The following is a 25,165-nucleotide window of genomic DNA, read 5'->3' on the forward strand; positions in this document are numbered from 1 at the left end:
CTAAGGATATTGTTGGCAGTATTTTGTTGGTTTAATAACTTGCTTTTGAGATTGTAATGTGATTACATCACTTGCCCCTTCCCTAACCTCCCTCATAAATTTCCAAATTTATTTCCCCCCTTGCCCTCACCTCTTCTCTCTAATTATTACATATATGTGTGTGAATATTCATAACTATATAAATTCAACCTGTTCAATCTGTATCTTAGTTGAATATATATGTTTTCAAGACCTGGCCATTTGATATTGGATAACCAATTGATACGTTTTTCCCTTATTAATTTTTTTAAAAAAGGAAGTCTGTGAGAATCTAGAAACTTCTGATCATTTTATTTTTTCAAGATTTTGACACACAAACTTGTATAGCTGAATTTTTCCCTTGTCACCTCTGTCACAGTAGGGTGCTCTTACAGAGGGGAAGGTAAGAACAGAATAACCATTATTACTGAGAGTAGTATATCTTATGTGATTATAACATTAACAGCTGCAATCTTGATTGCTTACTAAATAACAATTGCTGTTATGCTTTACATATCTAATGTCTCTGACATTTTATTATAATTTATTTATAAAACTCAGGTTTAGAATTTATCTTTCAGGCCAGGCATAATGGCACATGCTTTTAATCCTAGCATTTGGGGAGACATTACAAAAGAGACAGTCAGATACTTGTGAATTCAATACCAGTCTGGTCTACATGGCAACTTCCAGGATGACAAGGCTCCTTAGAAGAACCTGTCTCAAGTAATAGCAAAAAAACAAAAACAAAAACAAAACTTGCCTAAGTCACAAAGTTAGGTGGTGGGTGCAAGAACGAGTCTTTAAATGTATACCGTCTAACAGTATAGTGACCCCCCCCCACCCACACAGGTTTTTTTTTTTCAATTCAATGTGTAAAATTGCACAAAACAAAATGTTCACCTTCTGTTTCTCTTGCTACTAGTCAGGTATTTAATAGTCACATATGACTTGCAACTAATGGTGCACAAAACAGATACAGAATTTTTATTTTTTTAGTCTGAGTCTCATGGAGTTGAGGCTGGCCTTCAAATGGATGAATTGGACAGTGAACCTAAGCCAAGAATAACTGGAGGTACCAAGAAAGATGCAAAAACTCCAAAGAAAGATGAAGAACATTGTATACACCAAGAAGTTAAGAACAAAAAGTTACCAGAAAAGTTAAACTATGTTGCAAAGACATTTAAGAAGGAAAAATAAATTTGGCTTAGTGATAAATTCCAGTGTGATTTTCACCTCCAGTGTAAAGGTGAACTGTAAATAATACTGCCTGTGTTTAAGGAAGGAAGCTTTGAGCTTTCCTGTTCATACTCTCTTCAAGCTCCAATGGAGACCATGAAGGAAATCACTAGGGTTCTCAGAGCAGTAACAGTTTAATGTTTGGGCTGAGCAGGCAGAAATATAGCCCTCTGTCCTACCCAATAAATTTCTGTGAAATTCAAAAACAAAACAAAACAAATGGATGAATAATTGAGAATGACCTTGAACTCAGGATCCACCCCCCAGTGCTAGACTTGCAGGTATATGCCACCAATCCCAGTTTTATTCTGTGCTGGGATCAGACTCAGGCTTAGTGCTAAACAAACATTCTACCAAGTGAGACACATCCACAGACACCAGCTCTGTGATAACTGTTTCACACTTACATTGTCATGGTACAATTGTTTCATCCTTATAAAGGCTGCATATTTTGACATTTGTGCTGTCAATTGACGTGTGAAACACTAATCAAAGCTTTTCCTTACCAGTGTAGGTTCACTATTACTCACCCTTCGACAGGTCCAAAGAAAGCTGAGCAGGTCCCCTGGGACCACATTCTCCAGCATCATGTAGAGTGGCAGCCTTTCTGTACAGCAGCCTTCCAGCTGTACTAGGTTCTTATGTTTCCCCAGGTACTGGTAGAATTGGATCCGCCCTATAAAATCCTGGACCTCCTTGAGTCCAACTGGGTCTGTGAAAAACAGAAGACTAGGGGGTCAGTGAATGGTCAAGTACAGCTGATAAGTAGGAGGCAAGGAGCAAATGACACATGGAGATGGTGACACTCAAACAGTGGAAGAAGTGCAGTCATAAAGGGGACAGAAGGGAGGACCATCTAGAAGAGAGTGGTGCTCAGTCACCCATCCTTTCACAGAAATAAAGGAGTCAGGGTCTTGGAACTGGACAGGTTTTCACCTCCTTGAATAAACAGTGTTCTGTTCATATCACAACATCACCATCCGGGAGCTTTGACAGACATTTTTGGTGATGTTTAGCCCTTCCTTGTTTTATGTTCTATGTATCCAATGCTAGTTGAAAGAGAAAAAAGAAAGGGAGGAGAAGAGACACAATATCAAGAAAGGACATATGGCAAAAAGGACCCTGAAAGCAGGTGACCGGTGAGTGACATGCAAGGCTGAGAGCTTTTCAGTCACAGTAGAGAGAACCAACACCTGAAAGCTCACCTCTGACCTCATACATGTACAGCACACGCCTGCACTCACACATATATGCCGTGCATACACGCACACATTAAGTAATTAATTTTTAAAGGGATTTTATTTAATAATAAATAAAAAACAGTAAAGAAGAATGAAGAAACAACCTCATAATCCTAGGCCAAGTAGCATTTACTATGGAAATGTCTACTTTACGGGCTTCAGTAGGCAAGAGTGAGCTAAAGATCCAAAGACCCAGAAAGAACAACTCTGCATCAAGCTTCCCTTACACACAATTATAAGCATATGTGCTAACAGGCATCTTAATGTTTCCAGTGTCTCAGGTACAGGTTCACAGCAAAGAAGTAAAAAGGGGAGAGAAATTGAATTCCTACGTCACCTTCTAAAGCCTTGAGGACAACACTTTTTGGCTTAGGGTGATCCCCGGTGGTCATTGTTGCATGATAGAGGGTCCCACAACTACCATTGTGGATCTGCTCCAGAACCTCCAAGAGTTGTTCCCTGGGCACCTGCAGCTTAGCCAGGGGAGGTGTGACTGCTCGTAGAAAGCTCTCCACTGAGGTCTCCTTAAGAGGCACAAGCACTTTTTCTCCGTGTCCTTCTGCCTCCTGGCTTTGGCCCCTAGATGCAGGTACAGAGGTAGTGCCTAGAACAAAGAGATAATGTCCATCAACTGTCCCCTGCCCTGCATAATACACCAGAAAAGCAGACTGAACAAACTGGCCAGGAAAATATAACTAACACAAGGATATCTTCTGATGCTTCTCAATAAATGAATACCAACACTGAGCTTCTACAATGGTCATAATAATTTCCTTCCTTGTAGAAAACTAAAAATGAAGCCCTTGAAAGTGGTCTTTTTTTAAAAAAAAAAAAATAATCTATGGAATTACCTTTGGTGTTCCCATGAGTATAGCACCGAGACAAGACAGTTCTAAAAAGAAATCCACACCACAGTACCAAAACATGACAGTTACTACCAGCAGAGATAACCTTTAAGTCAGTCATATGACTTCCAGAATTAAAGGAAGAATATAAATAGATACACAGCCATAAGTTGTAGTTTTTCTTTCTCCAGGTTACACTCAAATGTGGAATCATTTTATGTTTCCCTGAATCTTAGTCAAGATCTCCCATCTATAGCCACAATTACAATTGGATAAGAAAGTTTCCTTCTGAGATTTCTAAAAATTTATCAATCAATCTGTTCAGTAAATATCAATATATACCACATGCACTCTCTTGAGGATGTCTTGAGGACAGACACAGTTCAGATCTGCCCAAGATTAGTTTTCAATCACAGGACATATAATATTAAGAATTAATGAGACAGTGTTAGGAGAGGAAATAGCAAAAGGAGATACTATTTTACCTATAGATGCCAAAAATAGGCCTTTCAGAGAGGGTACCATGTAATAAAGGCCTAGAAGCAATTACAGAGCAAACCATGATGGCACTGTAGCACATGAAACAAGATGTATGAAGAACATACAAGATGTAAGAAGAGAAGGATACACTTAGGATGTTTAAGGAGCAGCAAGGAAGGTTGTGCAGATGGAGCCAAGTGTGATGGCTGGACAGATGTGGGAGACAGGGCCAGGGAGGCCAGATCATATAGGGCCATGGGAAGAACCTTACTATTTTCTCTTCTATGGAACATAACGAGCTACTGGAAGGTTTTAAAGTATAAGAGCTGAGAGACCAGTCATGACCTTCATGAATAATTTTAGGTTACTAAGGGAGAACTAGGTCACTATAGAGTTGGGATCAGGTATTGAGAAAAATCATTGGGAGTGAGAGATATTGAGCGGCTTGGGTTTATAATTTGTAAGATCTGACTATGGGTTGGGCCTATTGAAAACCTGGCTTATGATTTTCTTAAAATCAATATTCCCTGAGCCCATGCTTAGCCCTAGAGTTTGAGCCTTACCTCGGGGTCCAGGGCGCTGCCTTTGGGATCTCTGTCCTCTGATAAAAAGCCACAGGATGATTGCAAGAAGGATGAGGAAGCAGCCAACCAGGAGAGCCGGAACAATGATTACTTCATACTGCCCCTCTCGAACAACTGTGTAGGCCATAAACAGGAACAGAAGTAAGAAGCCTACCAGTTTCCCCTACCCAGCATGCTTCAGTGCTCCTGATTTCCCTTCGTTCCCTTCAATGGAGTCCCACGAAGGACAGCGTTAGCCAGAAAATAATCCTGTGGTTTAGACCATCAAGATCGTTTTTTGTTATCGCTGATTGGCATGTATCCCTCACCCTGTAAAAATGATGCCTTCTACCCCTACTCATTTCCACTAGAAAGGAAACCAGCCCTCCTCCTCTAGAACCATCCAGAACTCAGTCTCCATTGTTCTGGCAGCAGGTCACAGGCAGATGTGGTGTCTGCATTTACCACACAGCTTGTCACTGAGACTGCATTCCAACAGCACCCGGCTCAGGTGGCCCTTCTCTCCCATGTCCACGGGGCCAGCCTTCTCTACTAGGTCCACAGAGGATGCAGGGAGCACAGGCGAAGCATACAATATTTCCAAGGATTCTGTGTGTTATGCTAGGAAAAAAAAAAAAAACAGCACATGCAGAAAATTTCAATATACCCATGACTCTCTAGTTACTAAGCATAGTGTCTTTTCTGAGCCACCCACTCCTCTCTGCTCTTTTGTCTAAAACCCAGTCTGAACAAAATTCATTTCTCCCCTGATGCATTTTACTTTCTCTCTTATGCAACTTTCCAGCCATGGTCCTTTTTTCATTGTTACTGAAAGTATTGTAAAAGCACCCTAGACTTCTGTGACCATGCTGAAGAAGGGACCCACAGCGCCATCATGACCGCTGATGAAATATCCACCCCCACTACAATCTTGAAGTATGTTAAATTCCTTTCAGCTACATGTCACATTTTTATACACATAGCATTTCATTCCACCTTTATCCAAACCATTGTCTGAATAAATAAATATATATGGCAATGTCAAAAGATTATTTATGCTTTCTCTTGCCTATTCTGATATACCTTCACCCTCTGAAGAATTGAGTAGACATCCTTTATTAATGAAAGTTATTTGGTCCCTCAGCTCTGAAAGCTTATGTAGACCTCCTCTGTGTACCTATCAGAGGTAGTTCAACAAACACATTCGAACCAGGTTCTAGACTATAGAAAGTGTCACTATAGAAAGAGCCACCTTTTGTTTTTCTCCTTTAAAGAAAAAGAAAGTACATCTATATGAAAATGTGTTTCAAACAAACATGGGGCTTGGAGATGATTCAATATGGAAAGTGCTAGCTGCAACTGCCTGAGAACCTGAGTTGGATCCCTGGAATCTGTGTATCCCAACCCTCCTAGATGAGAGGCAGAGAAAGGAGCACCTCTAAAGCTCACAGGCGTGCTAGTCTGCTGCACACTGCAGGAAAAACAACAAACAGAGCCTGAAACAAGAGGCTTAGGTCAGGACGATGTCCTCCATACTAATGAGGTAGCATGCAGGCACTCACACAAGATAATAAAATCATAATGTAAAATATTATAGCATAAAAATGTTTCCTGCTCCAGTTACCAATTTTCCAAATAGATTACAATGACGAGTTTCTTGTTTACTGTTGGAGATTCTTTTTATTATTAATATGCTCTGTTCTTTGGAAGTTTCATACAAGTGTATAATGCATCCTGATTCTCTCCCAACACACAGAACACACACACACACACACACACACACACACACACACACACACACATTTTCTTCCTGCCTCTTCCTTACCTACTCCTTCCTTTATGTATTAGTTTGTGGAATTTTTGCTTCTTTGTTTTTTTTTTCTTTTTCTTATCCCATAGGGTTTAACTACAACCACCTTGTGACTCTAAATCACCAGTGGGATGCACAGCTGTATGCTTTGCCTCCCACTCGGCTAAAAATCTGTTAGTTAACAATAGATTAGCAGCACATGGTAGGGCTCAGGAGCCCCTTCTCCCTCCTTAGCTGACTTGGGAGAGCCCAGCCATGTGGTTCCAGTGCTACTGTTCATAGCACAGCTGCTGTGACTGAGCAAGTTCTTTATCTAACTGCCTTCAACAATTCCATACAACCCACACCCCTTTTAAGTGACACCTCAAGCCTGCTTCTTTCTAAAAAGAAGCCACTCTTCCCACTCTTCTGTGTCTAGCAACTTACTGAGAGAAGCCCTTGCTGAGAGATGTGGTGGCTCTGGAGTCAGTGCAGCCTACTGCTTTAATTCTGACTAGTCTGAAACCAAATGTAGGGATTTTCTTAACTGTCAGTTAACCATCCTAAGTCACAGACCATCACAGTTACATACTGAGTTTTAGTATTGATGCTGATGATCAAAGTGCTACTTATTGAAGCACAGGCTCTTAGATAGATAGATAGATAGATAGATAGATAGATAGATAGATAGATAAAGCAAAGCAATCTGCCAGCTCCAGCCTCACACTTTCTCACTTTTCCCTGCTCATGAGCAGACACTGAATCACTATTAAACAAGGCAGAAGGGAGACAGGTGTCCGGCTGGCTAATCAGGAGAGGACAGATGGTGAAAAAATTGCATACAAAAGAGCGAGAAATCAGCCAGGCAATCCCAGAACTCAGAATGCAGAGGCAGGGGGATCCTTGTGCGTTTGAAGCCATCCTGGTCTACATAGTGAGTTACATGACAGTCAGGATGACATAGATGAACCCTTTCTCAAAAAACCAAAAGGAGAGATGGGGATGGGGAGAGAAGAGAGAGAAAGAGGTAGGGAGACAGAGGGATAGAGAGAAAAGTTTTTGTCTGTGAGTTTGCACACAGCACACAATCTATAAAGACAATGAACAATTAGATGGCAAAGTCTACCTCATTTGGGCAGGTGGTGAGCCAAAACAGCAAAGAGAAAAGCAGTTCAGAAGGCTTCCACCCTCCCCCTCCAGAGACCATGGGGCAGAAGAGGTCCTGGTAACATCAGCAGAAACTGCACCCAGCAGGTAGAGCAAAGGAGAAGGCCCTGGCATTACAGTCTGAGCTCAGCTCAGTGCTCAGAGCCTGTTTGAAAATGTCTCAGGGCTCAGGTGATCTTGTTTTCATTTCCTCTTACTTCCTTTTTGGGACCTTATCAGATGTAAGTAATTATTTTTGTTTAGGGAGCAGCCAGTTGAACAAGTTTGGCTCTCCGGTGAGTAGGTGCTAGGAACACAATCTCTCTACACTGTACAAGTGGAAAAAAAAAAAAAAAAAAAAGTCAGTCAGCAGCCAGCTCAGACTGTGAGCTACGCCCAGAAATCAAACTACATGCCCACTAGCACATACCAAAGGAAGTAACTGAAGACTGTGCACAGATCCTCACACCGAACTGACTATGGCCAAACACACCTTCCCTCAGTAGTGACCCAAACCCACCCTTCTTTCCTGCTCGAATATACAGAGCATCCACTTAAGATAGCATCAGGCCTTCACTTATTCTTCCTGAGCCAGATTCTCAGACAGCTTCTTGCTCCTGGTTGTTTTAAGGAAACTGGGATCATTAACACCCGGACAGCCAATGGACCTGGACCCTGGAGTAAGGAGGCAAACACACTCTGAGTCTGCTTCCAAGATAGTCATGGGCTAGGAGGTGGATTGAGGCTAAAGGTTCTTCCTGTGCTCGTCTGACAACCTGAGGTCAACCCCCAGGAACCTAAGGGTGAAAGTGGGAACCCAAATGTTGTCCCCTGACTTCCACACAGTCACCATTGTGTGTGTGTGAGTGTGTGTCTGTGTGTGTGCATACATACATAGTAAATAAATGTAAAAAATAAAACAAAGCCAAGAAAGATATTAATAAGCCCTTTCCAAACAATGGTTACAGTTTGCCAGAAGGCTTGTGGCATATAACCAAGGAGATGAGGATTTTTAAAACAAACACGCCAGGCACACTTACCAGGTATAACCCACAGAGCCAAAAACTATGCCGGAAACCTCGCCACTCAGACCCCTGTCTCCCTCCAAGCTTATATATCAGAAGATGTTCACATTCGCTTGTAACAGCAAGGAAACTTCCTATGCCACTTTCCTCCTGAAATTTGTAATCCATTAGCAGATGGCTTTGTTTATTCTGTATCAAGCTGAGAAAAAGCATGACTCAATGCCCAAATCTCTGGGATGATTTTTCTAAAGAGTTAAAATCTGGCTTATCTAGAAGATTCCTATAGCCAACATTTATACTCATAAATATGATAAATATATTAAATTAATTCAGAACACCAATAAATAGGTATAATATACTTAAATATTGGAATCCTGAGTCCAATAGCCCATAACCATTAATAATTCCTTAGATCCTGTGTGGAATCTATCTAAAAGGGGAGATAGGTCACTTAGATGCCTAAAAAGAACACTAGTGGGTTAATAATATAATTGAAATTATAAATATATTAAAGCCATATTTAAAACAACACTATATTAATATTTACATAATTTTCCTATCTTGTTAAAAAAAAATTGTAGCATGGCTACGGGGCCTCTTATGTGGACTGCAAAATAGTTAACAATGTAAAACATTAATCCACAGTTAGTGCCATGAATAAAAAAACACATGCATTGGGATCACAGAGCTCTTGCACTTGTGAAGTTCTTTATTCTGACCCTCATTTGACAGTTGCAAAATATGTTTGGATATAGCTTGCCTACAGTTTGCATGCATCTGTCCATGCTAAAGCTCTCCAGGCAGGATTCTACCTGAATCAGTAGCACTGCCTCAGCAGTGGCTTGTCTCTCCATGACTTCTCTCCTCTCAGCTACTTCAGTGTCTTGACTTTCCCATAGAAGGTTTAATTTTCCCATTTGAGTGGAGAATGAATCACACAGTGACAAAGGAGACACAGTATAAAGAGAATGAGAAGGAAAGGTGAGCGGGGGCCCTAATTAGTTGCAAGACTACATTCCAGAGACAACAGAAGTTAGTGATAACCAGAATCTAACTAAATACCAATAGTAACTATCAAACTGGTACACAGATTCACAACACAATCATGAACCACAGGGTGCTTCTGTGCCTGTTTTGATGCATCAGAGGTAGGTCTAGTGGCAACAATAACGCAACCCTTTTTCCTGATTTTTCTATTCAGTTAATACAATGTTATTCACCAGACACAATCGCCAGTCTATCCCCCAGTTTCCAGAAGAAACTTTTCCCACCACAGCACAGCCACACACAGGACTTTGAAATCAAACTTGTCCTGAAGAAAACAAAGGCTCTGTGTGTGCTGCAGGAACTTCCCTGGAACTACATCTGAACCTGTTCCACTGAGGAGTGAGTCCATCTGTTTGCAGCTTCACTCACAGTCTGAGCATGTGCATAAAAGCCTTTGTGGATCTGCCAGCAAGGTGATTTTTAGAGATCCAAGTGACCCACCTCCCAGGTAAATACAATGGGTCAAGGGAATTACTAGTGGTTATGGGATATGGAACAGAAATCTTGATTGCTTTAAATGAGAGGGAAACATTTGTGGAGGAGAGACATCAATCAGGCTGTGAGGGTCCACTTTCCTTCCAGAATCACTGATCACTCTTCTCTCCTTTCTCCTCCAGAGCCACCTGACAATAAATCTCCCTTGCTAGAGTGAACACATTCATTTAGCAGTAAAAGTGAGAACTGCTCAGATCCAGAAGAATTCAGTATAACTTATGTCCAACATCCTGAAAAACAAGCTACCCTTCCTGATTTCAGATCTTAGATACCAAGCAAATACAGCATGCCAATCATTGTGCAAGTCTTTTCCATGCCAAAGAGGAAAGGCAGATTCTGAGGTATTGGCTTATGAGTGATGGAGTCTTTAATTAGCCCCATGAATAATAAATGGCAGAGCAAGATTTTATATCTGGTCCCAGATCTCTTATTTATAAACCCAATATTTTTTAAACTACTGCATGTGTGTGTGCCTATATAAGTATGCATGTATATTCATAGACACACACACACACATTCAATTCTATTTCTATCATCTGCTTTTTGAGTGTAAAGACTCAGTTCTCAGGAATAGTAATCCTTTAATGTGCCTGCTATCCAAGAAGGGGGTCATTATCCAAAAGGACAGAGCAGAGGCTGAAGATTTGAGATCTCAACACACTTCTCTCCATCTCAGGCTCAACCTTTTCTCTTAGAACAAACCTGTGAGAGACCAGATAAACAGACAACAGCAGAGGATCCCCAAAGAGGCAGGCTCATGCAGGCCCTGGAGATAAGTATCTCTGCTATCCACTGGTGGGGAGAGGGTACTTAGGTGAGAGGTCCCCTTGCCCTGCTCCTCTCTGGACTTGAGATTAGGTTTGACTTTCTCCCTATCTACCTTCCAGAGACTTGGGGCTGGAATTGAACTTGGAAACCCACCAAAAAGAGCCTGTTTGAACACTAATCTTTTGATACAAAGCTTGTTATCAACCTTTCAAATGTCAGAAGACCTGTGGTGTAAGGCAGAGGAGAGGTGGCCTATTTTGCAATCTGATGCCTCAGGATAGTTGACCTTGGAAAGCAACAAAGTGCTTTTTACAGCAGACAATCTTCAAAGCATCAAGGTAAACTCAGATATAACCAACAGCATCAGAGCTCACAAAGAGTGACAATGATGTGCAAAGCAAATCTGATTTCCTGTGAGGCATTTTACACACTCAAAGCATTGATTCTTGTCAGATTTTCATCCTATGTTTTATGTCCACAGTTCCGTGACCCACCATCTACTACTTTGAAACCTTAAAAGCTCAGAAATAGTGTTTCTGAAATGTTTTCTTATTCATCACTCTCTTTTGGAGTTACTAGCAGTTTCCCAAAAAGTCCACAATTTCCCAAAGTCCTCAGTTTCCCTCATCTACAATAAGAGCTCCCCAAAGAGGGAAGATAAAAGCACACAAATGTTGTCCACCCCAAACCGAAACCTCAGATCCATCTGTGTCTTCCTTTCCCCATTGGACCTGTGGTGCTGTTGAAGCTTTCTTCCAGATGCCTTCCTTGCTCACCCTATTGTCCACTACACTGAGCTTTCAAGGCTTGGTTCCCATCTTTGACTCATCCCATTGGCCTTTGCCTATTAAGTAGGTGCTTCTGGGTCTTTAAAAATCTCACAGCTGGTTGTGATGGCATACACCTTTAATCCCAGAACTCAGAAGGAAGAGCCAGAGGCAGAGACCAGAGTGCAGATGGATCTGTGTGAGTCTGAGTACAGGCCAGCACACACGCGCACACACACACACACACACACACACACACACACAACCTCCTTACACTTTCCTCCATAAACAAGGTGAACTTATTTCTGGCCACTCTTATCATCTGTTCTATACTTCTGTTAGACAGAAAGGCTCAAGCTGAGGTCAAGAAAAGAGACTGGAGGACCATGCATATGCTCACAGAGGGCTTGCAATACCCTCCTCTTCGTTTTCCTCTTCATCCTCTTCCTCCTCCTCCCCTTTCCTTCTCCTCTTCCTCTTCTTTCTTTTTCCCTCCCTCCCTCCTCTTTCTCTCCTTCCCTCTCTCCCTTCCTTCCCCCCCTCTCTCTCACACACACACATTCTTTCTGTCCAGGTCCACAATCAGGAAGTCCACTCAGCTGTCTTTACCTCAGTATAGAGTCATGCAAGGTGTGGTCCACTAAGGACTTTGTACACAGAACACAATCCCATGTAAACAACAGGTATCTGGCCAGACTAAAAGTGTATCCCCAGGAGCACATTACTACTTCCTTCTGCAGATCTGGGAGCCGAGGCAGAGTGTGGTCCCTGCTGAGGGTGGGTCAGTAGTGGCTGTGAGCTGTCAAAAGTCTGTAAGAGGAGGAGCCAGCACTGACTTGGCTCTAGGATAACAGAGGTTGGCAATTTGAGCTCAGGTTTGGTGGGTAATTCCTAAAGCACCTAGAGATGCAACAGCATCTGACCTTGACCGACCTTTTCTTCCTCCTCCAGGAATTAGGAAACCTGCCTCTCTCAGTCCTGTGAGCAGTGGAGAAAAACAGAGCAGCAGGAAATGAGTCAGGAATAGAAGGTTCACACTCAGGTGGAAACAGGTTCTCCTCCTTGCCTCTTCCCTGTAACCATGTGATTCTTTCCAACCTAAAAGGAAAAACTTAATGTTACTAACCACTGAATAGTAAGTCAGAGATAAGAATGAATATGAAGAATCAGTTGTTTCCCAATGGGCTCAAGGATTACAATACTAACAGTAAAAATAAAGACTGGCAATGTTAGAGAGATTGAACCTGCAGCACACAGGATCTGTATGATGGGCAAAGGAGAAGGACAGTGAAAGACAAGAATAATGTGTAATCATATTAGTCATATTTGATATTTTATTTGAGGTGTCCAGTAGACTTCTGGGCTGAAGATGAATCAGCAGGAGTTAGTTTTTGTTTTGATTTTGTGTATATGTGTCTTTTGCCTACATCTATGTTTGTGCACCACTTGTGTGCCTAATGACAACTGAGGCCAATAGAGGGAATTGATCCTTTGAAACTGGAGTTACAGGTGATTATGAGCCACCATGTGTGCACTAGGAATCGAACCCAGGCCCTTTGGAAGAACGGTCAGTGGTCTTAACTGTTGAGCCATCCCTCCAGCCCTAGGAGCTGTTAGATGATACTAAAGTTTTGGAAGTGGACAGGAAGGATAGAGAAAAATGAAAATAAGAGAGGAAGGAAAAAGGAATCTGTGCATGATGCAAATGTCATAAGATTTATGAAACATAAAGGAAGCAAAGTATACCCAAAGAGAAAATGTACAAAGGCCTTAAGAAAGCACAGAAGGAAGTAGGAGAATGAGAAATTATGGAGGCTGAAAGAGGGGAGTCAGCATCAGCATAGAAGACAACTGGACAACATGAGAGGGTTACAAAGTAACAGGTTAGTGGACACAGACTAAAGCGATGGGAGGGGAGCACAAAATAGTGGAGGCTAGACCAGAGTGAGTGTGTCCAGGACTGAACCAGTGGGAGCATGTGACAAATTGTGCCCAAACAATGTTCCAAAGATATTTGGGAGATTATGAGTGAGAGGAGAGAGGACTGGGAGGAGTCGGTGTGAGCTTCCAAGGTTGGCCTGTTTAGCACCCCAGGGCTCCAGCAGGTCAGTCGTCCTCACGCCTGCCTGAAGCATTGCACTCTCGGGAACTTTGTGAAAATAATTCCCTGCTGTTCATTTCCCACCATTCCCAGAGAAGAGATGTTAAATGGTCCTAGATTATGAGTCCACACAGCATCTCATAGTAGTGGAAATGCTTCCCAAGAGATGCTGACCAGCAGCAGGGGTTGAGAACTACTAAAGTTCAGCCAGTGGATTACTTATTCAATCAAAAATAATTTACATCATCACTTCATTGATAACAAAATAGAATTTAGTTGGAAAAAAAGAAACATCTTTCTGAAAAGCATATGTTCATGTTATAGGTTATATGAGATTGATGATTATTACTTCATAAACTTCAAAGATGAGATATCTTCCCACAGGAAAAAAAATCACACTGAAAAAGCCCATTGATAAGCATAAAAACACAATGATTTTATGATAATAAGAAAACTGATATGCTGATAAATAAATTGCTAAGAATGGAGGGAGGTAAGTTCATTAGGTCTAAATGTTTAACAAATTAGACCAAGAATGATCTTTATATGAATTAGTAATTTTATTTTATTTTTTATCATAGAGACAGGATCTCCCTATAAAGCCCTGACCGGCTTGGACCTCATTATGTAGATCCTACTGGCCACAGACTCCCAAAGATATACCTGCCTCTGCCTCCTAAGTATCAAGATTGAATGAGTGTACCCCCACACCCAGCTTAATTAGTAATTTTTGAAAATACATTTAAACACATGCCTATAATTTCACACCATGGGAGGCAGAGCAAGAGGAGTACTGTGTGTTCAAGGCTGCCCTACACAGTAAGCCCATGTGCCAAAAAACTTTGAAACAGGACCAGATATAATTTTTTGCCTATTTCAAGGAGTTTTCAAAGTTTCTTTCCTGACCTACAGTCATGGTGGAGTCTTGAGTTTAATGACTTCTTTCTGGTGCTTGTTAAGAGCACTCTCTGGCCCAGCCTGGGAGACAGCCAAGTCCACAGAATAAAGTTAATGTATTATCTCTTTCCAGTAGCAGAAAGAACTTAAAGACAAGAATCAGATTCCTGGGGTAGACTTATCTCAACAGACTGAAAGTTTCATTCTTTCAGTCCTGTTTTTCACTCCCTCCCAATATCTGGTCATGTTTTTCTTTTCCTCTCCCTGTCCCCTTTCCCAAGGGCCCAAGTGAGGATGTCTCAATCACACTTGGGAGAGAAAAGAAAACAATCAAGGTGGGCAGAAGGAGGAAACGACCTGGGTGGGAGAGGGGACAGGGAAGGGAGGAGGGGAACGTGATCAGATATTGAGAGGAAGTGAGGAAACAGGACCGAAGCCTTGAGGGCCAGCAGAAAGAATGGAAACAGGTGGGGAGCCCCCTCTAGAATGTACCAGAGACCTGGGACTTGAGAGATAGATGCTCAGGACTCAAAGGGAGAAACCTTAAATGAAATGCTCTACAGTGGGGAGAGGGAGGTTGTAGAGTTTGCCTTCAGTGGAAAGACAGGGCTTAAAGTGGAGGGATAGAGTTGCCATCCCATGATCAGGAACTCTGACCCAGAATTGTTCCTATTGAGGGAAACCGCGGGGACAAAAATGGAGAAGAACCAGAGGGAGAGGAGGTCCAGGGACTGGACCAGATTGTGATTTAGCTGGGGATACTATTACTGATGCTATGATGTGCTTACAAATAAGAGCCTGTCATGGCTGCCCTCTGAGAGGCCCAACAAGCAGCTGAAAGAGTCAGTCAGGTGCAGATACTTACACCCAACCAATAGACAAAAGCTGCTGATTCTATGGCTGAATTAGAGAAAAGCTGGAAGAAGCTGAGGAGGGCAACCCCATAAGAAGACCAGCAGTCTCCACTAGCCTGGACCCCCAAGATCTCTCAGACACTGAACGACCAACCAGGCAGCATACACCAGCTGATATGAGGTCCCCAACACATATACAGCAGAGGACTGTCTGGTCTGGTCTCAGTGAGAAAAGATGCACCTAACCCTCAAAAGACTTGAGGCCCCAGGGAGTAGGGAGGCCTGGTGGAGTGTGTGTGAAGGGAGTGGGGAAATCCTCTTGGAAACAGGGAGGAGGTATGGGATTGGGATCAAGAGGGGGATAGAAGCCTAACTGTAAAGAAATATTAAAAAATAATAAAAATAAAAAAACTAAAGTGGGGTCAGAGAGTCTGGGGGTGTAGCCCAGATGGAAGAGGGTATCACTGAACCCCAGTGTTCATTCCCCAGCTCCATATAAACTTGGCATGGTGGCACTGCTTGTAAAGCCAGGACTTCAGAGGTAGAGGCAGGAGGATCAGAAATTCAAGATCAACCTTAGCCAAATATCAAGTTTGGGGCCAGACTAGATTACATAATAAGACCCTTCCTTGAAAAGAAAGAAAGAAAGAAACAGAGAGAGAAAGAGAGAGAGAGAGAGAGAGAGAGAGAGAGAGAGAGAGAGAGAGAGAGAGAAAGGCAAGATAGCTCAGGAGATACTAATGGCCTACATGGAAGGAGAGAACAGATGCCTTCAAGTTTTTCTCTGACTTTCATGTTCATTTTTCACAGGGTCAACCGCAGCAACCCCATTAATAGATAAATGTAAATACTTTTAAAATAAGTAGATGATAGGTAGGTAGATAGATTAGATTAGATTAGATTAGATAGAACAGGATACTTAGCATCTGCCAATCCTCCAGTGCACATAAGTGATAATATCATTCATTCACCAACAACTTACCAAGTCAAGAAATTTGTTTCTATAATTGCTTCTCAGACAAAAGATTCTGACTTTGTGTTTCTGAATATCACAGAACCTGAAGTTCTTTGATAGCTGCTACAGATTCACTGCCATCCTCTCAGGAAAATAAGCTCCCCTTCAAAGCACAGACCTAGAAATGAATCCAGTCCCTTCTCCTCTTAACTCAGTGAAAGACTTCCTAAATGTTAAGAAAGAACAGTTGAGAAATAATCTAATGAGCAGAAGTGTAAAGCTGTGTGTGCACAGGTGTGGATGTGGGTGTGTAGAAGGAGGTGTTCCAGCTGGTTTGTTACCCAGACAACCTCGCTGTAGTCTAGCAGCTAGTCCAACATCTGTTGCACTCCCTCTTGGTTGAATGTATGCATATTATTGCCTCTGCCCCCTTTTCCTTACAGACTTCTGTAGCTGTTTGTAAAGGCATATTTATTTTGCTTATCCATCAGGCACATGTGGAATTCAGCTCACTTTCAATTTTAGCGTCAAGTCTCTGAAGTATAGTAAATAAATCCCATTTCTGAAATCAAATATACCTGTCTCTAGAGCTCGCTGGCTGTTTATTGTTTTCTCTCTTTCTTACCCAGTTTGTAATGTTATCTAAGTGTCACTTCCTTTTCTAGACAATAACTCCCAAGTTGAAATCAGCGGTTCTGTTTGAGTTTTTTTCAAAAAGGCCATAAAAGAGGAAGAAGGGAAAAAAAGTCATTCCTTAGAATGCTTCTATAATTAATTTTAAAGGGGATAAAATTCTCCCTGCTAATGAGAACCAAGCATCAATGTTGTACCTACAATGTCCTGGACAAGTGTAGTATGAACTTCAAATATGCTCATCCTTCTAGTGATAAACTCTGCTTATCTCTCTTTTTAAAGTAATCCAAAGAAAATTCACTAGGCTCTAACTCACAAGAAAAGATTTTGTACGCACAACCATCCATCTTTCTAATACCACACACATATGCCTCCCCAATTCCTGCCCTCCCTTAATGTTCTATGTACATTTGGGCAAATGTCATCCCTTCTCTGTATTTTAATCCCTAATCTATGAAATAATGAATCACAATACTAAGTCTTAATCTATAAAACTATGAATCACGTTATCCGAGACATGCTGGCAGAAACAAAGGAGATAAATCACGTGAAAGAGCTGGGTGTGGGAGTGAGCACCTGTAAATCCTGGCACACAGGAGGCTGAAGAAGAATCAAGAGTTAGAAAGCCAACCTGGGCTACAGAGTGAAACCCTGTGTCAAAACAATAAATGAAAGATTAAAGTACTTCAAAGTTTCAAGACTAAAGTGCTAAAAATCTCCCAGGTAGGATGATCTGATGCTTTCTGTGCCCCTCCAACCACTCACACCTATTCCCTCCCTTTTCCAAGGCACTCTACCTTCTGGAGTTGAAGCTCCATAGTAAACAACTTGAGCATCTGGTAAATTGTGGCGCTGGTCATTTAAAGGTCAAGCTGGTTCTGCACATGACTTTGCCATTTATTGGCTGCATGTTTTCTTCTCTTACATCAATACTTAACAATTGTTTAACCATAATATTTTACTGAATATTTAGGAATTTCACATAATGCACCCTGATCACCCTTCCTACTACTCTCGGGTCCAGGTCCAGGTCCACCCCCTCTTAAGTTCAATTAGTGTTGTCCATATAGTCACTGGGGCATTGTCAAACTCCCAGTGATCAGCCAATCATCCCCTTAAAGAAAAATAAGTCTTTCCCCAGCCCCAGCCTCTCTGATAGCCCTTTGTCATGGAGAGCTATAGTTTATCCTTATCATATATTTTAACAGTTCTCTTCGCTGGGGGATGTTTTTGTGCACTGTGTATTTAGATGCTCATTACTGAGCCCAGAGTTCTGGTTGCACATTGGCACTGTCAAGCATTAACCGTCTCAACTTTGTGTAAAAACTGTTTCCCATAACCTCCGATTGGTTAATAAAGAGCTAATCAGCCAAAATCTGGGCCGGAGAGGAAGAGGATGGACCTCTGATCCAGGGAGAAAGAAAATTTGCCATGGAGAGATTTTTCCATGAGAGATTTGCTAGAGAGAATCACCGTTGGGACATGGATGGACCATGAGCAGCCAGGGCTAGCCTAAAATGGCAGGTAATGGGGCACATGATTGAGTAGTAGGCAACACAGTCAGGTTAGAATTAATGTGAACCCTGGTCAGCTATGATGCAAGAAGCTGTTTAATAAATACAGCAGGTCTCTGTAGTATTATTCAAGTGCAATGGATGGGGTAGAAAAGTCCTGTACTTTTACATTTGGCATCCAAGTCCAACATAGTAGGCACAGAATCCAAACTTAGACAGAAGGATTCAGGTATTAGAGAGATCTCAGATAGAAGGTGCTAACAAGCACTCTGCTAGGAACAGGCAGCTTCTTTAGAGACCCTGTTATGCAAGAAGGCCAGTGGCATACTTCCCAATGATAGTGAGGGGGCATGGGAGCAGTCACTGCTTGGTGGAGCCACAGCTCTGGAGCTCCAGCCCATGAGAAAAACATCCCAAAGACCACAGCCATGGGAATGCCTCTACAGGATCTCTTGAGCTTGGCACCACAACCTAGGCTTAGTGGTTTTAAGACTGAGTGGGGTAGTAGCCCATTGTATGAATATACCACATTTAAAAATTCCATTCTTCAGTTGAGAGATAGTGAGGTTACTTCCAGTTTCTGCTATTATGAATAAACCTGCTATGAACATAGTTGTGGGGTGGTAAAGCATATTTGGGGTATATGCCCAGGAGTGGTATAGCTGGGTCTAGAAGGACAACTATTCCCAATCTTCTGAGAAACTCCCAAATGGATTTCCAGAGTGATTATACAAGTTTGCACTCCCACTAACAGCGGAGGAGTGTTCACAAGGACACGATGAATTTCTCAGGCAAATAGATGGACCTAGAAAGTATCATCTGAGTGAGGTAACTCAAACCTAAAAGGACATACATGGTATGTACTCACTTATAAGTGTATATTAGCCATAAAGTACAAGATAACCATGCTAAAAATCCACATACCCAAAGAAACCAAATAACAAGGGAGAACCAAGGAAGGATGGTTGAATCTTTGCAGAATGGGAAAGAAAATATTTATTGGAAGTCAATGGAAGGAGGGAACTGGGTTGAAGATGGGATGGGGAGGGATTTGGGACAAAAGGCAGAGATCATGGGAAAGCAGGGGAGAGAGATGGGAGATTAGTATGGGAGGCAATCTCTAGGACGTGCCAGAGACCTGGGTTGGGGAGAGGCCCCAGAGGGTCTATGGAGGTAACTCCAGCTGAGACTCCTAGCAGTGAGAGATATGGATCCTGAAGTGGCCACCTCCTGTAGCCAGGCAGGACTGTCAGTGGAGGGATAAGGATAGCAAACCACCCACAAAACCTTTGACCTAAAATGTGTTCTGCCTACAAGAAGTGTAGGGACAAAGACAGAGCAGAGACAGAGGGAATAGCCAACCAATGACTGCCCCAAATTGAGGCCCATCCCATAGGCAAGCACCAATCACTGACACTATTAATGATACTCTGTCATGCTTGCAGACAGAAACCTAGCATAACTGTCCTCTGAGAGGCTCCACCCTGTAGATAATGGAAACAGAAGGAAAGCAGAGACTCACACCCAAACATTAGATGGAGCTCGGGGAGTCATATGGAAGAGTTGTGGGAAGGATACAGGAACTGGAGGACTCCACAGGAAGACTGACAGAGTCAACTAACCTGGACTCTTGAAGGCTCCCAGAGACTGAACCACCAAGCAAAGAGCAAGCACGGGCTGGGCCTAGGTCCCCTGCACATGTGTACAGACGTGCAGCTTTGTCTTCATGTGGGTCCCCTAACAACAGGAGTGGGGGAAGTCCCTGAATCTATTTCATGCCTGCCTGTGGATCCTGTTCCCCTAACTGAGCCACCTTGTCTAGCCTCAGAGGGAGAAAAGGCACCTAGTCCTACAATGACTTGATGTGCTGGAGGGTTGGGAGGGGGATGATACCTAGAAGGGGGCTCCCTTTCTCAAAGGAGAAAGAAAGGGAGGAATAGGGTGAGGATCTGTGTGAGGGGGGTACTGGGAGGAGAGGAGGGGCTGATATTGGGTTGTAAAGTGAATGAATGAATGAATGAATGAATAACTGAGCAGGGTGGAGATAGAGTACTCAGCAGCAGGGTTCCTCCCAAAGGGAGACCACCAGGTGATGGCCACAGGGAAAGAAGTCTATGAGCAGCAGGGAGGAAAGAGCCGAGACTTTGAGAGGCCGTGTGCTTGTCTCCTGTAGACATACTGCATATGTTCATACTGCAGCCTGTGGGTAAAAAGACTCCCCAGTGTTGTGGCAAGGAACCCAGGACCAGAAGCCAGGTGGCACATAAGGCTGGCAGTAACTAGGCAGCTCATGCTGCACCTGCGGAAGCTCTTCCAGGGGGTGTAACCAGCAGTGGCATGCCTCCAGACAGGGGTCAAGCATCTGGAGAGACACAGATCCCGACTAATGATGCAAATGTGAGACTTGGCAGACACCAGCCACAGGCACATGGAGATGGTGGAAATGCCTCTTCTTTGTGAGCTGAAGGGCTGGGGTGGAGCAAATCACAGGGGGATGCAGAATCCAAGCAAAAGCAGAAGAAACCTGAACACAGAAGAACTGCTGATCAAGGAAAATTGTGTGAATTTGTGCTTAAATGCTGAAGAAAGAACTGGGTATGAAACATCATAGACCGATATAAAGAATTTGAAATTAATAAAACAAAAGTACACAAAGAGAGAGAAAGCAATGTGAGAGAAGCAAATCAATACACATAGAAGATAAAGTCTGTAAAGAAGAGAAAGAAAAATAGGTAGAAAACGTTTTAAAAGATGCATAGATACTAAAGAAAGTAAAGAAACTGAACACAGAGTCATAGAAATACTAAATTTAAACATTAAAGTCTGCAGAGGAAGGGATGAGAAAAAATAAGTAAAGATGGTCTGTAAGTGTGCATAAAAGACAAAGTCTCGGGAGCAAGGAGAGAATTAGAGAGATTAAAAAAGAAAGTATTTTCCATGTTAAAAAAATGGAAAACACTGTAAGAAATAAAGGGCATTTGGAACCCATTTAACTTTATTTTGATTGTCATGCCTGCACCTGCGGAAGCTCTTCCAGGGGGTGTAACCAGCAGTGGCATTATTACTACTACAATAATCAGCAGTATTATTATTACTGTCCAGTAATAATATTAGTTGTAAATATCCTCTTTATGAAAGATCTGGAAAAAGCAGACTTAGAAAAGAAAAAGACTAAAAATTAAAATCCTAGATTGGAGGCCATAGAATAGAGTTTAGAAGATTATTTAAAGTAGAAAATAGTATCTTCAGGAGAATCTAATCTGGAACCTACAATGACAGCAAAAAAAAAAAAAAAAAAAAAAAAAAGATACTTCCAGATGAGAAAAATCCACAAAGGCTTGAGAAATTGTAATGGCAACCCATAGAGATACAATATTCCCAGTAAAGTACACAGATTCTGTTTAATTATGCTGCCTTAGAACAATGTCATAAATAGATTATGTGTTTCACTTTGTAGAGTTGAAATTTTAAAATATTTGTTGATACTTCATAATTTTAAAATATATGTTGATACTTCATACTGTTGATACATGTTCAACATTCCAATGGGCTTCTGCCTTAAGTTCAGAAAAGGATAATTCTGAGATTGCACATTTATTAATGATGATGGCTATCTCAGAAATGCCTTTGCAGACTGAAGCTGATGATCCTTGGCATCTATATCCAGTAAAGTACAACAATTTTTTAACATTATGGCATAGAAAATGTTACAGATATATGTTACAATCCTTCAAGTCAAGCAACTGTAGAGATCTAACAGAATTCTAAAAGGAAAGCTCATAGAACAGAAAGGGAATATGGGTTCTCCCAGAGATTGATTAAATAATGCTTTTTTGACTTTAATATTTAAATGTCAATGAGACAGTTAACACAGCTGCTGAAAGCCACTGGATTTTAGAAAGGACTTTGAATTTGATCATCATATAAATGTTTTAACTTCAGAATGGCTGCAGACATTAAGGGGAAAAAACAAGAACAACAAAACAGGTAACATGAATGCTGATCCCTCTACATGGAACAGCTCTGAGACTGGCTGAGACATGAAAATATTTCTAGCCAGGATTTCACCTAAGCATAGCCAATAAATCTTATTGGCTACAAGAGTCCTCAGGACTTATCATGCCATTCTTTCAAACAGCATGGATGAAAATTCATATTACAGTTTGGTTATGCAGTCCAATCTAACTTACAAAAAAGAACAGATGCGTAACCTACTCAGAGAGCACAGAATCATCTTTAACTGAATTATGTACACTGCACCTTCCATTACATGTGTTAAAGCAAAAAAAAAATCTATATTACCATTGAAAGTTTATATGTTTGAAAAGTAAAACAACCAGACACCGAAGAAGATAAGACAGGTAGCCCAGATGATCCAACCTCACAAATGGCCTCAGTATCTGTTTCCTCAAGAATGTACATGCAGAATAATTTCAAGAAGGCTAGCTAAGATGGTCCAGACTCACAGACTGTTCCTGCCAGGACTTCAGTTAAGCCTCGCACCTTCACACCACACAGAGACTGGATAGCAAATAATACAGCTAGCTTTCTTAGGACTTCCCTATTTCCCAATTTTCTTAGGGCCCCCAAAAGAGAACACTGTCTCAAGACAGCAGGAATCAACTTAAAGAGACCACTAATGCACCATTCCCTAAAAGCAGGGTGGGTAGATTTTGATCATTCAATGGGTGTTGTTGGATGTTTGTTGTTTAAAGGTGATTGGTTAAAAGTTGTTAATGGTCTTCGTTAGGGAGGAAAGAAAGTATCAGAAGTTAGATTCAGGGATTTCTCTCTTTTGTTTCTTCTGTTCTTCTTTCTCTCCTATCTAATGTTAGGAAAAAGCTGGGAGAAGAGATAAAAGGGGGAATATAGGAATGATAGGATAAAATTTTAGGCTATTGAGTCTGTTGTGTTTATTAAAAATAGAGCCAGGAATATGTTTTGTAAAGTCAGTATGGTGAGAGGGGTGCCTTGGCAGGCCTATGCTGAGGTATCTCCTCCCCTTGAGGTACCAGCCATAGGATAGATATAGTATGAAATAGAGTTTATTTAGGGTATGGAAAAGGGAGTTTGGAAGGGAGTAGAGACAAAGAGAAAGGAGAGAGAGAGAGAGAGAGAGAGAGAGAGAGAGAGAGAGAGAGAGAGAGAGAGAGAGAGAGAGAGGAAGAAGAAGGAGGAGGAGGAGGAGGAGGAGGAGGAGGAGGAGGAGGAGGAGGAGGAGGAAGAGGAAGAGGAAGAGGAAGAGGAGGAAGAGAGAGGCCATCGAGGAACAAGGTTGGGGGGAGGTGGAAGAGGAGAGAGGAAGAAAGGAGCAGGGCGAGAGGGGGCAGAAAGTAAGAGAGTTAGAGAGCAGAGAGTGAGGAGGGGATGAACAGCCCTTCTTATAGTAAGCCAGGCATACCTGGTTGTTGCCAGGTAACAGTAGGGCAGAGCCTAGAAGGAATGCTAACAGAATCTACTTTTAAACTGAAGAACATCAATAAGTCAAATATTTCTACATTGGTATGGAATTTTGTATATTGATACAAATTTAATAATATCTTTGCTACAACATACTGTATTATGTTTCAGCTCTTTTTAAAAATATTGTACCTATATAACTCATTTTAAAAATGCAACATGAAGTTCTAGTCCTTGAAAGCTGCTATTACAAGCTGCTTAGGATAATTAATAAATGTGAGTTCATAGTCAATTAAACTTGTAGCCATATTAGGGACTAGTTTAGCTAATTACAGAAATAAGCTTTATTTATCTTCCTGTGGGTGCTTTCAAAATTGAACAGATAGTAGATAGTTAAAAAGAAACATTTGCCTATTCAGATATACTACATATAGATAGTCTACAAAACCTCAGTGATCTACAGAATATGGCCTTGAAAGATAGTTTATTAATAAAAGGCTTTCAAGACACAGTGAGACATCAGCTCCTGGCAGCACCCCAACTCTACCTCAGAGAAGATGCTGAGCATTGAAGAACCTTCTTATGGAGTTTGCTTCAAATGTGGCAAGCTAGCCACTGGGTAAGAAACTACCCTTGCCTCAACTGCAGAGAGCATGCTGTCCAAGCTGTGGGCAAACAGGACACAGAAGAAGTCGATTCCCATAATTTGCAAGAACAAAACATTCAAGTCCTTCATAATTCCTGCTTCCCAGGAAAAAAAAATTCATATATTGAGCCAGATGGTCAAAGATGATATTCCAATGACACAGGGAAACCTTAGGTGACTGTTCATGTAGCCAGCAACTTCTGTCATTCCCGTAGTTTTGAAAGCTGCTTGTTCTGCACTTCCTATTTACTCAGGTAGTTTCTATCCTTCTCAGTTCTCTGATGGGGGTGATGACTAGATAGTTATAGTCTAACAATTACGAGTAAGTTGTTTAGAATTTAAATAAAATTAAGACGTGTTTTAAAGTCTAAAAGGATATTTATAGATTAGTAAATGCACACTATGATAGAAAATGATTTAAATACAGAATTTTGCACTCACCGAGATAGAATAGACTACTTTCCCTAAGACTGCCAAATACTAGTGGACTTGACATTATGAATACATTTTTTACCTGATAGTTTTCCTAATTGTTCTTATTGTATATTACCTATTGATATAAGAGAAAGCCTTTATTGGACTAAAAGGTACAGTTGGGGGATGGTTTGTGCACTGTGTTTTCACATGCTGATTACTGTGCCCAGGGATCTAGTTGCAGTCCAAATGTCAAGGAGCATGGTCAAGCATCTCCTGTCTCAATGTTGTGTAAGAATTGTTTTCTGTCACCTCTGATAAGATAATG

The 25,165-nt window shown here is 41.6% G+C and overlaps 1 protein-coding gene across 4 annotated transcripts in view; it reads right to left on the bottom strand.

The window, feature by feature from the left end:
- Nucleotides 1–25,165, bottom strand: part of Styk1 (serine/threonine/tyrosine kinase 1) — a 51,344-nt gene that overhangs the window by 10,085 nt on the left and 16,094 nt on the right. For 2 of the 4 annotated variants that reach the window (XM_034512263.2, XM_076940667.1), the window contains exons 2-5: nt 4,852–5,007; nt 4,387–4,521; nt 2,836–3,102; nt 1,788–1,969 (exon numbers count right to left, since the gene is read on the bottom strand). In XM_034512263.2, the coding sequence (XP_034368154.1) occupies nt 1,788–1,969; nt 2,836–3,102; nt 4,387–4,521; nt 4,852–4,915 (648 nt within the window). In that variant the 5' untranslated portion in view covers nt 4,916–5,007. Of the gene's footprint in view, nt 1–1,787; nt 1,970–2,835; nt 3,103–4,386; nt 4,522–4,851; nt 5,008–7,301; nt 7,538–12,356; nt 12,522–25,165 lie in introns of those variants that run through there. The other 2 variants (XM_076940665.1, XM_076940666.1) reach the window with 2 other exon arrangements.

The sequence above is a fragment of the Arvicanthis niloticus genome, chromosome 9 (genome assembly GCF_011762505.2).
Source record: "Arvicanthis niloticus isolate mArvNil1 chromosome 9, mArvNil1.pat.X, whole genome shotgun sequence".
In the NCBI taxonomy this organism is placed as follows: Eukaryota; Metazoa; Chordata; class Mammalia; order Rodentia; family Muridae; genus Arvicanthis; species Arvicanthis niloticus.